Source organism: Lepisosteus platostomus, chromosome 21 (genome assembly GCF_059453375.1).
Source record: "Lepisosteus platostomus isolate fLepPlt1 chromosome 21, fLepPlt1.hap1, whole genome shotgun sequence".
In the NCBI taxonomy this organism is placed as follows: Eukaryota; Metazoa; Chordata; class Actinopteri; order Semionotiformes; family Lepisosteidae; genus Lepisosteus; species Lepisosteus platostomus.
In genome coordinates, this window is record NC_142631.1 from 11,264,740 (window position 1) to 11,282,201 (window position 17,462).

Genomic DNA, 17,462 nt, shown 5'->3' on the forward strand with positions numbered 1-17,462 from the left:
TCTGAACCCCAACATACTAAAAATAGATACTAAGTACAATAGTAGATATTAAAAATAACCAAACCAAATATGCACCACTGTGAGATCAACAGTGTCAAAAACATTCACTCATGACAAGTATTATAAGTGTGACATACTGTACATATGTCTTCTTATAGTGTATGAGTAGGGGTGTTACCCTGGCATCCAGGCCAAATCTCTGACTGGCCTTAACCAATCATGCACTCCAAATAATCCTCTTCTATGAATTGGCTTCCTCACTCTGCTCTCCACCCCACTGATAGCTGATGTTTGGTGAGCGTTCTGGTGCACTATGGCTGCCGTTGCATCATCCAGGTGGGGCAGCACACTGGTGGTGGTGGAGGGGAGTCTAGCACTTTGAGTGCCAGAAAAGCACTATAGAAGTGAAAGCAATGTTTATATGTATTTCTAGTGCACTATGTAAGTGTTATAAAAAGATTTTGCCTGTGAGGAAATGTTGAAGGCAGATAGTTTCTTTTGATACAATGCGTAAGGATTCCTATTTATTTAGCAAATTCCAAAGCAAACACAAGTAAGCACTTATTAGCTTGTGCATAATTTCATATTCGAATTTTATACTCCATATTTTTCTATTTCAACGGAAGGAAAGATCAAATGTCATTAATGGCTGATACAATAATGCGGCCAATCAGCTATATTCAGTTGCGGAATAGAAAAATAGTCGACAGCCTTCAACAGCCTTCCCACATATATACAATATACTTGTGAACATTTATATTTTCCCAAAATGTCTCTGAAAGATGTCACAAGACATCCATATCAAACACACCCTTTAACTCATGGCAGCCACATGTTTTCATGTAGAAACGTGTTTGGAGCAAAGTTTAGCGGGAATGTATTCTAACCTGCACACACCAAATAGTTTCTGTCCGCCACGTATACAAAGAGAATGTCATTTTTGATAGTTCCTATATTGTGCTGACCAAAGGAACAGTCCTGAAAAAAAAAATCACAAATGCAGTTTCAGAGCTGCATTTTCATCGGTTTCGGCGAAAACAAGTTTTGTACATTGAAAAAACTGAGCCACTCTAATATAAGATAAGATAAGATCACTTGGCTGGCGATATACAATTTTCTTGTATTAGGAATTTGTCTTTTTGCATACTCCAGCTTGCTCTCCATGAGACACACAGACAGGGAGAGAAGCTTGGGGTCAGAGTGCAGGGTCAGCCATTTACACAGAGCAGTTGGGGTTAAGAGCCTTGCTCAGGACCCCAACGGAGTAGGATTCCTCTGCTGGCCGCGGGATTTGAACCAGCAACCTCCCAGCCACAGGCGCAGATCCTTAGCCATAGTGCCACCACTCCGCCCCAAAGCTTAAAATACCTGGTATTCCCAGGTGGTCTCCCATTTAAGTACTAACCAGACCCGACCCTGCTTAGCTTCCGAATAGAATTCCACATTCTCAGTATATTTGTGAGAGCTCAGGGACATAGCGACCAATGCAGGCGTTATAGTGGACTTACCCGTGTTGGCCAGGGCGTCAGGTCTCTGAGCGGCCTGCACTGTCAGAGCGTGGAAGAGTGTCCAGAGAGAGCATGGGTACCCGCGCAGCTCGGGCCGACTGCCCTGACAGCCCACCCATTGAAGCTGATCGCTCAGGAACATCCCCGAAATCTGCAGTTATACAGCAAAGACCGATGACAATGGGATTCAAACAATGTGTAATGCACCCAATCAAAGCTACGAAGCGTCTTACCATTGTTTCATCAACCCTGGTTTTCCTAAGATAGGAACAGCATCATGACAAACAGGTTATGAACCTACCACCTTGAAATCAAAGGTTAGTATATTCAAATTCCTGTCTTTTTCAATGTATGCTCTAGTGTACGTAGTAACCTCTAAGAGTTGTGGTAACATTTACATTTCACAGGATCAGGGCTATGAAAAGTACTGCATGTCCCTTTCAATTGCAAAATGTTACCACCACGAATGGCTCTATGCAACACAGCTGTTACAGAAGACCTTATTGAACAATACAATCTAAAACGTCACTGAAGGGACCCATTCATCTAACATTGGTCTGGAACCTGGCAAGTGCGATGATCATGGAAGCCCACTGAGGGTGACAGAATTCAACCAGGAAAAACACCAGTCTTACTTCTGTCACTTGTACAGTTATGGAAATACATTTATGGATTACTTAAAATCATGGATAGCTACAACGAAAGTAGAAGAATCCTTAGAAAACAAGGACATTTTAATTGACAGCCAACATGGGCTAGAAAAGGAAGATCTTGTCTAATTAAAATGCTAGAATTGTTCAAACAAGTGACATGGAATAAAAAGCAATAAAAATGAAAATAAAAGGCTTGGGTACATAGCAGAAAATGTGGAATTTAAATCAGAAAAAGCTATGCCTAAATTCTACAGTAGGAAACTAGATCTGGAATACTGTGTGCAGTTTTGGTCAGTGTAACACAGAAAAGATATTAAAGTTTAGAAAGAGTTCAAAGAACAACAAAAATGATTTCTTGTCTCAGGGTATAGTTGTAAACAGACAGGTTGAGGGACCTAAATGTCTTCAGTCTAGAACAGAGAAGACTGAAAGATTTGATCCAAGTATACATAATCCTTAAGGGTATAGATAGGATCAATCTGGGGGACTGTTCCACCCTCAGTAGTGAAACAAGGACATGGGGTAACAACTGGAAAACAAAATGGAATTAAGGACACAGAACAGGCAACACATGTGTACTCAAAGAGCAGTGGGTATCTGGAACAGGCTCAGTGGCCTACATTTGAGCTGTAACCCTCCTTATGGTTATGAGTGGTGGACTCACCCTCATTTTATTGTTAACAAGATCCAGGATGGCATCATAAGGGATTCGCTCCAAGGGCAGGCTGACCAACCACTCCAGCAGAGTCTCCAGCAGCTTGACGACAGACTGCCGCCCTGGGAAGAGCTGAGGACAGAGAATCCCCCAACACTCAGCTACATGCAATGGACAACTAGTCGTCTTAGCGTCAATTTGTACTGACGCCTCATAACTGACAACAGGTCCCAGCAACTTAACAGAGAAAGAGACTAAGCGGACATGGATTCTCCTTAAGCAGAGACTTGTACAAACAATGCTGCTCTTCAGTAATGGATCCTACAGAATTACTTATAACTGCCTACAACCCGTTCCGTCTTTGCACGATGACTTGCTCTCGTTCCATAACTATTCAATTAGTACCAAAATGAAGCGAGTCATGTGGAGAGTCCCTCACAGAACCATGTCTGCATAACTGAACCCAAAGTCAAATACTTAAACAAAATCAAGAAAACCCAGGAAAATAAAAAAGCACATCACCAACGACGTCTACCAGTTACATTGCAGGATTTATTGTCTTTAATATAAAAAGACACAAGGTAAGATGACTGGGTGGGTCCTTTAGAAAAAACGTCTAAGTAGTCACAATCCAGAAAATCGGGTGAACCCCAGATCAAACACACAAAACGAACAAAAAAAAAAATCCATTGTCTTGGCTGTCCATTATTAAGATGCTGCTCAGACAATATAGATGGGCTGTGCAACAAGACATCAGCTCCTATTATCATTATTATGTTTTCATTACACACATGCTATTCTTACTTCCCCCTTCCATTTAATCCCTGGCAGAGTTTAAAGTGTCTGGCATTAGAGCAAAATCCCAAACCAGAGAGCGAGAGGCTCTTAATCCATGCCTTAGACTCCGGACGGCCTCATTTCACCCACCCCAAAGTAGGCCAAGAACCAGGGAAGCAAGCCCAATGGCTAAACCTTCCTGTGCCTGTAGCATTATCCCCTCAGCATCACACCAGTTGGGTTTTCCACTTTCCTGATCCTGGTGCCCTATGAGGTGGCTACCATGCACAGCCTTTCCAGGTTAATGCCCCGGACAGATTAGGCAGGGCACTTTCTTTAAGGAAAAGAGGCCAGCAACAGATTATTGCTTCTAGGGATCAGACCCTTTTACTCTGATTTATGATAATTTGTTCCTTCTTCCATCAGCCACTGCAGGTGGGCTTTCTTTCTTTATGAATATCTTCAGCTATATACAGTATATGCATTATAAACAACCAAATCTAAATGACAGAAGGGGGATCAGATTGCAGTGATCCATTGCTTCATTCTCAAAAAGAGATTATTCAAACTAATTATACACTACCTTTCAACTTGATTCTATTAAGATTGTTTACACTTACAGTATAGATGAATTAGTGTATTTCCCTGAACAAAGGAAGATGTAACTTTTGGCCCTGCTGCCAAAAGCCTTTCAAAAACAGACAAAATAAGAACATAAGGGATTCAGTTAAGGAACAATTCAGATACGGATTAAATTTAAACACAGCCACATTAATTGTCTTTTTAAAAACAAAATAAAAAATAACCTACTATACTATAAACTTTTATATACTATAAAATTACGCAAGTCATGAGATTCACATACATAACATTAGTCATCATGGAGCAGACAGTCAGTTTAATGGACCTGCCACCTGGTCCTTATTGTATAGTTTTAAGTTCAAGGCTTCTCAATAACACTTAAATGATCCCTGTGCAGCAGGAGTGAGGTGGGAATGAGAGGACACTTCTGTCCTGCAGGGGAAGGGAGCTGCCCGAGAAACATGAGCCTTTGGATTTACCTTAGCAACGACTGTAACAAAATCCTTAAATGTCTTGAGCTCCTCTCCCTCAAGTGTCTGGTGGCTGGCCAGCTCCACCCTCAGCAGGTAATGCAATCCCGACTCCAGGTCGGCCATGTACACTTTGGACCTGAAATACACAGAGCGAAAACACACGTCTCAAAACTACAGGGAACGTCCTTGTGACAAGGTTTGCAAACTCTGGTGGTGTGAGGCAAAGCTGATGTGATAATTACATAAAGTTGCCAAATCTGTTCAAAATAAGGAAAGCTTTCATGTCATCCTCCTTCACATTCATTTGTTTTCGCCTCATTAAAGAAAAAACACTGCTTTTTTCATCCGTTGAAAACTTCAATTTGCAATTGATATTCATTGTACTTTGAAAAAATGTATTGCCAGATAACACAATATTTAGCAATTAAAGGAAAAACTATATTATCCATCAGATTGGGAAAAAAAAACCTTTTGTACTTAAAAGGTGCCGACATCCTATTTGACTTGCAGTAGAATACATTTTAGATCACGTCTTTACTGCTTTGCTATACGCCACTAACTGTTCTGAAGACTAACAACTGTTCAGCTAAGTCATGGCTGTGGAAGAGTTAATACCCACAGTTTATACTGCTAGTTCAGACGTAACACCTGTCAGGCGAAAAAAAATACTACTAAGAGAGCCCCCTGGTGGCAAGCTGTGGTGTGTGACGGCACAGTTCAGCTGTTGAATGTTCACACGGCCTTTGGAACATAAAGTTGATGTTAGAACAGGCAGCCTTGCACCAGTAAACAGGATAAGAAGCCACTGCAATTTGCTTAGCAGATGCTCTTAGACAGTAAAACATAAAAAAAAGCATTTTGGCTTCAAAGTAGAAGCCAAAAATTTAAAAGAAGTCACAGAAAAAGAATCATTCCTAGCTGTAAGGAAGCAAAGATCTGTGACTGTTGCTCAAAGTAACTTGAAAAGCCAAGATCATCAAAACTGGACTAAAGCCAAAGAACCCCAGCAGATGGCATCACAACTCCAACAGGGAAAGGAAAGCAGCAATTAAAACGTTTTTTTTTGTGGCACAGCTTCATACTACTACTGTGTAAAAGTTTTAAGACATTTGATATTGCTCCACTTGTTCCATTACAATTCTGTAATGATCTCTCAATGAATTTAAAGCCATTTTGTTTTAAGCGTCCCATTGTAACTGTGATTAATGATCTAATTAGAAATTAAATGAGTTTATTGGTGGAAATCAATAAATGATGCAATTAAAGAGAAGCATAATGAAAATGGACTTGCATATTATATTAAAAGCCTTTCACCAAGTGAACAAATTAATACAAATTAATTTACAAATTAATGAACAAATTAATACAACAATATCTAGGCTTGCAACAGACCAACAGATCTCTAAAAACGTAAAGCAAAAGGTTCAGAATGAGCAAAGGAAAATAAAATTTGGAAAACTGGCATATTTGGAAAAGACAGCCAACCCAAGTATGTGCATTTTTTTCAAGCCAGCAGCGAAATAAGTATTTATAGCAGACTTCTAACTTGCACAAAATCAAAATTACAGTACTGATCAAAACACCTAATAGTGTATGTACAGTTACAGATAAATTACAGAAGCAATTTAAAAGCAAAAAAGTTCTATAATTTGCAATTTTGTTTCACAAGGACAATAAACTACTGGTGCACTGACAGTTATTCAAGCGAATAGTTAATCTGTGCTTGCTGCTGGAGACACAGGTTCGAAAATCTATCCAGAAAAACTCCAGGTCTTAGTTTAACAGACAGCTTACCTTTTCTTCAATGGCTAACTTAATATTTATACATATCACGCACATAAACGGCATAAGGACTGCTTACAATTTTTTGTAACCGTCAATATGCACAAATACAGAAACGTGACACAATAATTAATCTCTCTAATTCAAAACTAACCATATAATTCTTTCTATGTGCTACTTGAAACCACTGTCTCAAAAAATGTTTAACGATCCACAAGTGTCTGAAAACTCCATACTCTTGTACTGTAAGTGCTTAGAAGGCCAAGTCAGTAAGTTCTTCTTTTTCCTCCAGCTGTCTACTAAGGCTGTTATGGCTACAGGACATCACCCTTTCATTCTTAGGAATGTACAGCACTACACAAATGCAAGGAATTATGGTATGATAATAGCATAATAGTGCTATGATAGTAGCATTTCTACCATGTAATTTCTGTTTCACAGACAGAATTCTTAATAAACTATCAAAAAAGGAGAGTACCAAATCACTAAATCGTACCTTAAAGAGTGCATCACAAGGGAAATTTAAAATACAGATCTGATGGGAGCTGCTGAAGAAACAGATCTTCTGGCACCTGAACAAGCTCTTGACTTCATTGAAAAAAAGATTACCAGCGATGGCTTTCTCCAATTATGAAGAATTCAACATTTTGATATTCAAATCAGATCATATCTCTCTGCAGTCTCATTTCTTTGGATTTTGTAGTGCATTCCTAAAATAATTACACTTAACAGTGCATTTTGTCAGGTGCTGATTTAAATGTGTATTCGATAATGCGTTCTCCGGTATAATTATTGCTGAACAAGAAAAGACGCACTTGTCGAAGTCCTTCCAAACCACAGCGACAGCACTCCCCGACATCCTGGCAGGTCCAAGGGCCCTGGCGGAGAGGGCCTGCTTCCTCCGGACTCCAGGGAGCAGCTTGAGATAGGACGAGAAGAAGAATCGCAGGCGCTTCTCCCTGCGAGAGCAGACGATCAGACACTTCTTTAATGAACTGTCTTTTCCCAAGGCCTTCGGCGGCAGGGCGTGCTGCACGTCTCGGGGGTGAAGGCTTTGGCGACCTTCCACCTGTTACCCACTGCCTTCAAGTCATGGTTTTCCAGCTATGCAAATTTGTATGTGGCATTTTAGCTGATCTGAGGGCTAGACTGTTCCTTCCACCGCCTGAGGCTTTATTGCTGCTGTACTTGTTCATTATACTTCTCGAAGACTCTAAGACAGAGTAATGCTACTGTACTTCCAACACTGGGCATTAAGTATTTGATGACACCTGAGTTTCACTGGGTTCTAGGGGAATTTCTGGGATTATTGATAACTGTGGTGAAAGGGTCTTAATTCCCTTATGAAACACGGTTTTCCTTTCCCCAGGTTGCCTTCCAAGAGCTATCCCTTATTCGGCTTCAGTTCCTGCAGCTGCTTTCCTTATAACCATCAATTCACACATATCAATGTTCCCTTGCAACAATCTCTCTTTTAACTAGTGTGAAACCCTTCCCCTTCCTCCATGACTACCATCTTCTTGTGTGCCGCGTCTAGCTTAAATAATTTTTGGCTCTACTAAGCAAATGAGCCTAAGATAAGGAATTGAGGTATAAAGGAGGCCACATATCCTTCTAGAAAAACGACAACAGGAATGATATATGGGGAGTGTGCCTTTTGAGTCCAACACTTACACATTCATGAGCCCATGCTTTCCACTGGGCTCTAAGAGATAAGCAGAGGGCAGAGCAGCGATCCCCAGCTTCTCCAAAAGGAGCTTTTCTGAGCCCAAGGCTCTCTTCACAGTCACACCCTCATACTTCATCAGGTCCAGAATCACCTGAGAGACAGGAGCAGCTTAAAGCCCATGCTTTCAACTCAACAACTTGCTGAGATCAAATGAAGATAAAAACAACGAATTGCTACTAGAAAACCCAGGTCCTCCAGGTTTTCTAGATAACCACTATCCCCGTTTCTTAAGATGCAGAACAATTTAACTGTTCCACATCTTTATTTTTAATGGTCAAATATGCAGGTCATGTGTTTGATTAATTTACAGATTGACTGGAACAATAGTTAGAACACCCTTCAACTCTCAAGGTTGAATGAAAATCTCTTAATTAAACAGATTACTTTCTTGATCAATTCAGAACTTCTGAATGTTTCCAAACATCATAACTAGTTGATTTATTGTGAACTACGGCATAATACTTATTAAATTGAAAGTCTCCAGGAACAAGGCTGGAAACACTTGCTCTAGCATCTTACCTCTCGTCCCACGTAAGAGTCTTCTTCCTCAATAATGATAGCAGTGTACTCTTCAGCCTTCTGGCCAAGCTGGGCAAGCACGTCAGCAGACCTTAGAGAAAGAGCGATAGTGTCACTGGGGTTTTGGACTCAATTTCAACCGCAGGATATAGGTCTGCTGGTCACATCAAGCCTTAGAGAATGGCATTTCTCTATAATGCAGTTGACAGGCAGTAACCACACCAGCTTAAAATTCTAATTCCTTACAAGTGAGCCCAAAGGACCTACAGGTTTATAAAAAATGAGGATGTGAACAAAGAAAAGAAAATCTGTGGTCTCAATGGGTGTGCAGATGCCTGTTGCTGAAGATATATAACCACACAGAAGAGCTGAAATGAAACATCCACTGACATCACCTTGCACTAAAGTATTTCTTAATATTCTAGAGGCAATAGTAACAACTGTATTTTCTACAAGGCTATTAGAACATGATGGACATAACTTCACTCTGGAAGAGTCTGGGCTCAAGCACAGAAATGAAGTAATATGCTCTGCTTATCCAAACAACATGAGTGTTTGAGATTGGGTTAAGTGAACCTGATAGCATCAGAGGCAAGTTGTCTTTAGTGAGGAAGAAAGGTTTGGCTTTGTCCACCCTGATGGATGTGAGCCAAGTGCAAGCATGCAGAACAGTATATTAATTATTGTGATAGGAAGGTACAAATGCTTGCTGCTTTGCCTGCAGGTTCATTCTGGTGTGACAACATTCCAGAAGGATGAAAACCCTCATGCTGCTCAAGTAACAAAGCCTTTCTTGTGAAATGAGAATGTGACGTTTAAGCCATGGAAGCCCTATATGTCTGACTAAAGCTTACTGAATATTTGTGGGATGAGCAGGGATGGCTGAAAACATTGAGAAGCCAGTGGACAAGTCAGAAGCCAGTGGACAAGCTTGTCCAGGCACTATCATAGGAATGGAATACAACCCCAAGACAACATCTGCAACCTGGGAGTTTCATGGTTGATCCATGCCGATGAGCAATGTTTTGCATGATAAAATTACTAATATGTGACCCATAAAATGTTTATACATTGTGTATGTGCAGCCACAAGGCTCACCACAAATCTACCATGATGCTATAACCTTTTACACTTTTAGAATTGTTATAGAAGTATGGCACTGTGCACTGTACACATGACAGCTAACGACAGTGCACTGTATTACACATTAGTATGTAGTATGAAGAATTATATTTTTATGCAAGTTATGTTCCGCATTTTATGCACTTTTTAGTGATTTAATTATTATTTATATATTTTTTTTGCTATTTAGGAATCTGATTGCAGATTCTTAAAATTGTTCTGCTTAACAATAAATTATTGTTTCAATTTTTGGTACCCAACTCCAATCTCAAACATTGTTGGCACAATTTAACGATTTATAATACTATTCCACCCATACTACCATTCAGAGCACTTAATCATTTCAAAATGCCAAAAATACTTTTGCATTCAGTAGAAAAGAAACCAAGGCCTTTAAAATAGACAAACGCTAATTGCTGGATTCTAGTGCAACAATCCAATTACGGAACAGTTGATCACTTGATTTAAGCAACGAAAAAAGTTGTTGTTAGTTACAACAAAATAGTTGCAACAAAAGTTGTAGCAAAAGTTACACAAGCTTGTTACATAAATTGTAAAAGTTGTAACTATTTGTTTTAGTTACAACAAAAGTTACAACAAAATAATCCACGGACATGTGCTATTTAAAACTCTAGCTTGCAGAATGCACAACACTGTTAAGCATATTTGAGGTGGGAGGAGGTTCAGTACCCAGAAGGCTCCAGTTGGGGGCATTTGCTTGGCCATTCCTCTCTGCTGTGGTTCTGAAGGAAGCTCACCATCAGCTGCCTCATGGTCTGCAGCTCCCTGTCAGCACCTGTTTGCAAAAGGAGGCACTGTTACGACCACTCTTCATGCACGAGCAAACAAAACTTGTTAGTGATGCAGCTGATGTAGGGATTAAAGTAGTCTGTGCTTGAAAACATATCCCAGTTTTGTAAAAATTGAAGATGGAATATTGTCGTCATCATCATGTCAAGTCATTTACACTTTATACCATATGGTGCTGCGGGAAGCCGGAGCCTTACCGGCAAGCAACGAGCGCAAGGCAGGGTACAACCTGGACAGGGTGCCAGTCCATCGCAGGGCCAGTGCAAGCCAATCATACATGAGGCCACGGTAAAGGCCGAGGGGGGGAATTTGGCCCGGACACCGGGATAACTCCGTCCTCTTCATGAGAAATGCCCGGGGATCTTTAATGACCACTAAGTGTCAGGACCTTGGTTTAACGTCTCATCCGAAGGATGGCGCCCACTACAGTATAGTGTCCCCACCATTATACCAGGGCATTAGGACCCGCACAGACCGCAGGGTGAGCCCCCTACTGGTCGGTCCCACTAACACCACTTCCAGCAGCAACCACAGCTTCCCAGGAGTCACCCATCCAGGTACTGACCAGGCTCAACCCTGCTGAGCTTCACTGGGTAACCAGTTGAGAGCTGCAGGGTGATATAGCTGCTGGAATGGAATATTGTTTACCTTAAAAAATGAGTATTTTTACTAACACAAAATGTGAATTGCCAGGAGTGTACAAAGTAAAAGGGGGCAATAATCTTATTGAGACAAGACACTGAAGTGTAAATGGAAATCATACATCTATCATTAATTACTCATACAATGACAATACTAGGTGCATCCTTAGTGGATAATACCCACCTCCATATGTTTTTCCAACATCGAATGTGGTGCTGTGTGCTTTGAAGAACTACAAAGGAAAAACAGGACAGCATCAGGAGTGTGGGATCAGACTTATTACAACCAAGAGCTGAAGTCTTCACACCAGCAATACGATTCAGACTATACTAATGAGCCTATACAGATTATAAATGTAGCAAATGAAAATGCTATATGCATTACATATGGATCTAATGGTCCTAATGTCCATATGATTACACACAACATGACATTGTGGATGGATGTGCCCCTATTTCAGACAAATGAGCATAAGAAAGGATAATAATGAAAGGGAACCATTCTGCCTAACTTGCTATCTTGAAAACACAAAGTGAAACTTAAATTTTGTCCAGCCCTTTCTTCAAAGTCCCCAGAGGCTGGGCCTCAACCATTATTAAGTCAGGCTTTGCAACAAAATAATTTGATATCGAGGTAAGCTGTTATGGACTCCCAAAGCAAGCAGAGGTAAATATCAGGGGTGCTATTAGTATCTAATAACGACTTAATCTTCTTATTCATAAACTCCACAAAGTCTCCTAGTCTCTGCTAGAGAATAAGGTAATTACTGAAGTGGAGAGATTGAGATCAATTATTGAAGCTCAGCTGGAAATTCAGGAGCACATGATCAGATATGATTATGCTGTTATGAGTAGAGTTCCTTGATGGTGGAAGTTATTTACTGTCAAGGAGGAAACAGTTGTAAAAATGTTCAAATATAAAATATACATGTTATAAATGACAGGAGGCCAATCAGCCCATGTAGCTCATTTGGTAGTTAATAACTAATTGATCCAAGGATCTCTTTTAGCCAGTTCTTGAAAGAAGTTAGAATATCTGTTTAAATGGCATGGCTGTGCAGCTTGATCCATAACTGTGTGGGACAAGGAGTGTCTCATTGGTATTCGACACGTGCATCATATATTGTATAATGGTTCTGTACATATACAATGATTTACTTTAAGTTGCCTCTTGAGTGACGCTTGTGTGTTTGGGTGAAAAGCAGCATTGCTATCACCACCTGCTGGCAGATAACTAAAATAGCATGCGGTTTACTAATGAAGGTCAGATTAATGACAACTGAACCTTTTATTTTTTTTAAGCTGCATTTTAGAAGTGCTTGTCACAGAAGCATGATCATTTACTGAACATTCAATCTTCATATTTTAACAACCGAGAACAAATCTTAATTACTTTTGACAATATGTTAACTCGTGATAACTGAATTTGTACTTGTGATCTTCAACCATGTGTCGATGTTGGCATTTTGAGATGATTTTACGAAGTTGACTAACTCTCACCTGAGTATTATGATCAACATATTTAAGTCTGTATCACTTAGCTCTTGTTATCAGTGAGTTAGTTCCCTCACTCAGGGATAAAAAAAAACTTCTCAGGGATCACTCAAAAAAACCTGGAGAAGCCACCCTCCAAGCTTGACTCTTTAACAGCAAAACTCTCCATACAAAGTGGAAGCTCTGAACAGATGGCTTTAACAAGCCATCTGTGTGCCCGCTATTGTTTTCTTGCCTGTTCTGGATAAATGCTACTGAATGCAAAATGGCTGTTTCACATTATATTGGCATAACCACTCAGAATACATTGGCATAATCAGTATACCCATCAATATGCAGACTTATCCTCACTGTAAAAAAAAAAGTGCCATAAAAAATGTAACAGATTTATGCATTTACCTACCAGCCAGTAAGTCATAACAAACATACTATTTCAAAATCCCATTTGACGGTGAAACAATGGAGCTTCCCATCACTGAAAGAAGTGCTTTTAAGCACATCAAAAGGATGACTAAAAAATGGCAATGATAATCTCCGCGCCCAATATATCCTTTGTACAAGAGTGCCTATTTTGCATTAAACCTGCCTTGCCATTAAGTATTAATGAAAAAAAGTTTTAAATATTAAAATAAACAGCTCATTAGTTACAAGCTGTCATGATGAACCCACAAAACAAGCGTAAACATAAGTTACATCTTAATAATGTAGAGCCAAATACAAATGAGTGATAACTTTAAACAGAAAACATCTTTACATCTCAAGCTGCATGTTATGACACCTGAAAGTGAACAATTTTACACTGTTTACAAATACAGTCATGATCCATATTCAAGTTGATGCAACTAGAAGCATTATACATACAGTATGTACACGTCATACACAGAATTGCCATTTGGGAACACACGTACTCTAAATGTGGGGTAGAAATGGATTCCAAACTCTTTGCAGATATCAAAGTTCTTCTCAAATGCACAGTCCAGCACCCCCAATTTGATACCCTGGTCCCAGTCTGAAAAAAACAAAACAAAATAGTTTAGTCAGAGAGAGGCAGTATAGTACAACCCTCAGAAAATCTACAGGAGCTAAAACTGTTTCCTAGAGTGACTATTTAATATTGGAAATAAAGTTAATGCTAGAGTCCATAAACCATCATAGTACGTAAATAAATGAACAAATACACTATTAAAAAGCTTAATATTTACTTTAATTAAGTTGCTGCAAAGAACGGAAATGTACTTCAGAATGTTGTAAATAGGTCTGTTTGAAAAGGCAGTTTCTGAATTTTCTTTATATCTCACAGCATTGTTAGTTTGTACACTGGATGAGAGGCAACTTCATATTATGACTTTCAGGGCACAATTTTTTTAAAGTGTGGACATTTTATGATTTAACACAATGGAGCTGATATTCAGTTATGGAGTTAGAGGACCACAATGAAACAGATAATGCAGCTCAAAGGACAGATAGGCCTTCAATATGCCTTCCATTGAAATATTATAGTGAGTGACATTATTCCATAATATACTAGGATGTCTGATGAAATCACAGTACAGATCCAAATCATTCTTTTTGAAAGAGATATTGGTTTATTTCAAAACACGGGTCAGTGGCTGTTAATAAAAAATAGAACTTAATAACTCTACCTAAATATTATTTTGTGGTTTAGAGAACAGGACATGGAAATAACACACAAGTTCACACAATGAAGAATGGCTGAGGTAACCCCTTCAGCAGCAGTGTGGATGGGTGGTTAGGACAGGGTTCAAATCCCACGTGAGACACTGCTACCCTTGGTGGTTTTCTTCAATGGCTCCAGGTCTCTTCAGATATAAATCAGTACCATCTCAGCAGACCCCGTAAGTGGACACCTGCTGAATTTACTTCCTCGGTAAGCCAGGTAAGAAAAACAGAATTCAAGTCAGAATGGACATGGAGCTTCTCGTTCCACCACATGAGGACAAACAGGGAGAACTCCCTGCTAGAACTAGAAGAAGGCTGAACACTGTGATGAATTCTCACTGGCCTCCTTGGCCAGCCACCCAGCCCACTGCAAGCATGCGGGGGAACAGATGGACGGGCTTTCAGGAGAGGACAATGAGCGAGGGTGGTCTTCTTCTCCGTCTAGGACAAACTCGGGAACAAAAAGGGTGTGGGGTGGAGGGCACGGTTTTTCGGGAACCGTGTCATTCCTGCCTCCCACCTGTCTGTCTCTTCGTTTCTCCGCAGGCAAACAATGAGACCGGGCTCTGTGATGGAAATGTGAGCCAGGGCATGGACAGACAATGAGGCCTCACTGCCTCCCATTGAGAATGCAGCAGATGGGAGGTGACTCCTCACAAGGCAGCCTTTTAACAGCTGCTCCTATATAAATGAACAACTGAGAGACGATCTTGACACTAGAACACTGCGCCGAGCTGAGACATCCACTGTGTGCTTCTGTCTTTGCTGAATTTATTTACTCAAGAACATACAATTATGGAAACCTGCACAGTTTAACAAGTCTGTGTTTATTAAACCATGATACTCCTTCTTTTCCACATAATATTGTACAATAACATCTTTATCTTGGGTGTCTTCACGCCGTAAATACATTTTAAACAGTACGCAGAATAATATTTTATTCCTAAACAAATCAGACTAAAATAAATTGTAGACCACATTTAGAGCACAAACTTCATCGGTAAAACTCAAACTGCTGATGTGTTACTACTATTTGTAAATGGGGAAAAAAACGAATTAATTGGAACATAATGAAAGCTGTTCTAACAACAAGAGATCGTATCTGAAAATGAAGAAACATTTAGAAATGTTACAAAACCCGCGCGCCTGGTTTTGTGACCGGTGCTGTAAAATGGGAGATTATCATCAAATGAATTGACACTGGGGACACACAACCAATGATGGAGACAGTAAAAATAAGAGGCTAAAGATTTAAAAGGCATAGCATATTTCTCTGTATTGGACAGTATCCATAATCTGAAGACATAAATAATTCTGCTAAAGTGGAAAAGTGGGATACAGGCAGATCAAAGTCACAGATCCTCTTGCTGTTGTGATCTTGCAGCTCAGTTCTCTGGCTCTCCTGGATTCTCTGCCCTGTCACACTTTCATCCTGACCTGCTACAGTTGTCTTCTTACAGGATTCTTGCCAAATAAGCCGATGTGCAATAAACCAGCAACCATTACAAAATTCCACTGCTTAAACACCATCAGCATGCATTGGATAACACATGCTGCACTGAGTCACATTCAGAACTAAAACTACATTTTACCCTTCTATATGTAGTTATTGAATAACTAATATGACCTCAGTGTGTTTAAAGTTCTTATTACACCAGGTGTAAGGCAGGTGGCTTTCCATCTTGTGATTCTTCAAATATGTGACTGATCCGACAGGAATGTTTTCAGCAGTGCGTGGACAGCAGAGCTTCAGGAAAGCATAGCTGCACTCTCTGAGAGAATGCCAACTGCTGCAGGCTGGCACTGTATTCCAGCTAGCATTCTTTATGCTGACATCCATCACAAATGTCAAAAATCAATTCTGATCCGTCCTGCAGTTTTCACTTAATTGAATCCTCATGTAGAAATATTGTATTTTACAGACTTACCCAAGTTTTGGTTTGTATCTATTTTTCTATTTATAGCCAAGCGGATGTTCATTCTGCTTATGACACAGACAATTCTTTATGGATGCCTTTCTGTAGGCCCATATGAAATAACAATGTCATCATTTCCCCAAGAGGTAATTCAGCACATTAAAAGTCTATCCTGACCTACAGCACTTTCTGTAGAAGACTGAATCCATGTGGAAACACAACAATTATTTCTTTTACTCAGTCTTTTACTCATGAAAACTAAATACAGTAAAGCTTTAATATGTAAAACAATGACAAGCCAACATTAATAACAGTAACCTAAAAACTCTGCTTATTATGATGTACTTACACTGCACTACCCGTAATACAACAACCGATTTACCACCTGTGCAGATTTGGGGAGCACTTTAAGATTAGACAGTTTTTAATGCATTGAAGCCATTTATTGATGCCATAGGTTAAGTCAGCATAAAGAAAACAGTTGTGCTAATTCTACAGCTGCTGCTCAAAAAACATTTTCAGGCTTCCAACAAGCTTCAGGCATCAGAAAGGATGATTTCTTCTCAGAATAACTAGCTCAAAGTAACACCCATAAAGGCATTAAAAATCTAAGGCAAGTAACTGGCTTTGGCTTTCATTGAATGTTTGAAAAACCACAAGCACATCCAAAACTAAACTGAATTTAATCAGTATTTGCTATACAAACTTAAATACAAATGAACAACAGTCCCCTTTGATAAAAAAAAACATTATTCTGAAAGGCTTATTTTACTGTGGCAGTTTCCACACTAGATAGAGATGATGATAAGTAAGCATTTTTGGATGCTAAGAGATAGAGCTGGGCGATAATTCGATAACGATAATTATCGCGATATAATTTTCCTTGTTATAATTTTAACAAAAGTTCGATGAATATGTTTATGCTTTGCGCATGTGCACAAAATACTGTGCGAGTGCGCGTGCGTGTTGCAGACCGGGCAGCTAACAGATTTGTTTAATGTTTCTGCTGTTTGGCAAGTGTTTGTTGTGTTCTTAAAATAAAGAGTTGTTTAATTTACCAAATAACTGTCTGGTTTCTTCAACTTTCACTCAGGAGAAAAAGTCTGCCTTTAAACTTGAAA

At 39.6% G+C, this 17,462-nt stretch overlaps 1 protein-coding gene across 1 annotated transcript in view; it reads right to left on the reverse strand.

Annotated features, from left to right (window-relative positions):
- Positions 1-17,462, reverse strand: part of qsox2 (quiescin Q6 sulfhydryl oxidase 2) — a 37,599-nt gene that overhangs the window by 12,461 nt on the left and 7,676 nt on the right. The window contains exons 2-10 of the mRNA XM_088615184.1: positions 13,654-13,754; positions 11,436-11,484; positions 10,491-10,596; positions 8,679-8,769; positions 8,105-8,250; positions 7,246-7,389; positions 4,655-4,784; positions 2,826-2,948; positions 1,509-1,659 (exon numbers count right to left, since the gene is read on the reverse strand). Coding sequence (XP_088471310.1) covers positions 1,509-1,659; positions 2,826-2,948; positions 4,655-4,784; positions 7,246-7,389; positions 8,105-8,250; positions 8,679-8,769; positions 10,491-10,596; positions 11,436-11,484; positions 13,654-13,754 — 1,041 coding nt within the window. The remainder of the gene's footprint in view (positions 1-1,508; positions 1,660-2,825; positions 2,949-4,654; positions 4,785-7,245; positions 7,390-8,104; positions 8,251-8,678; positions 8,770-10,490; positions 10,597-11,435; positions 11,485-13,653; positions 13,755-17,462) is intronic.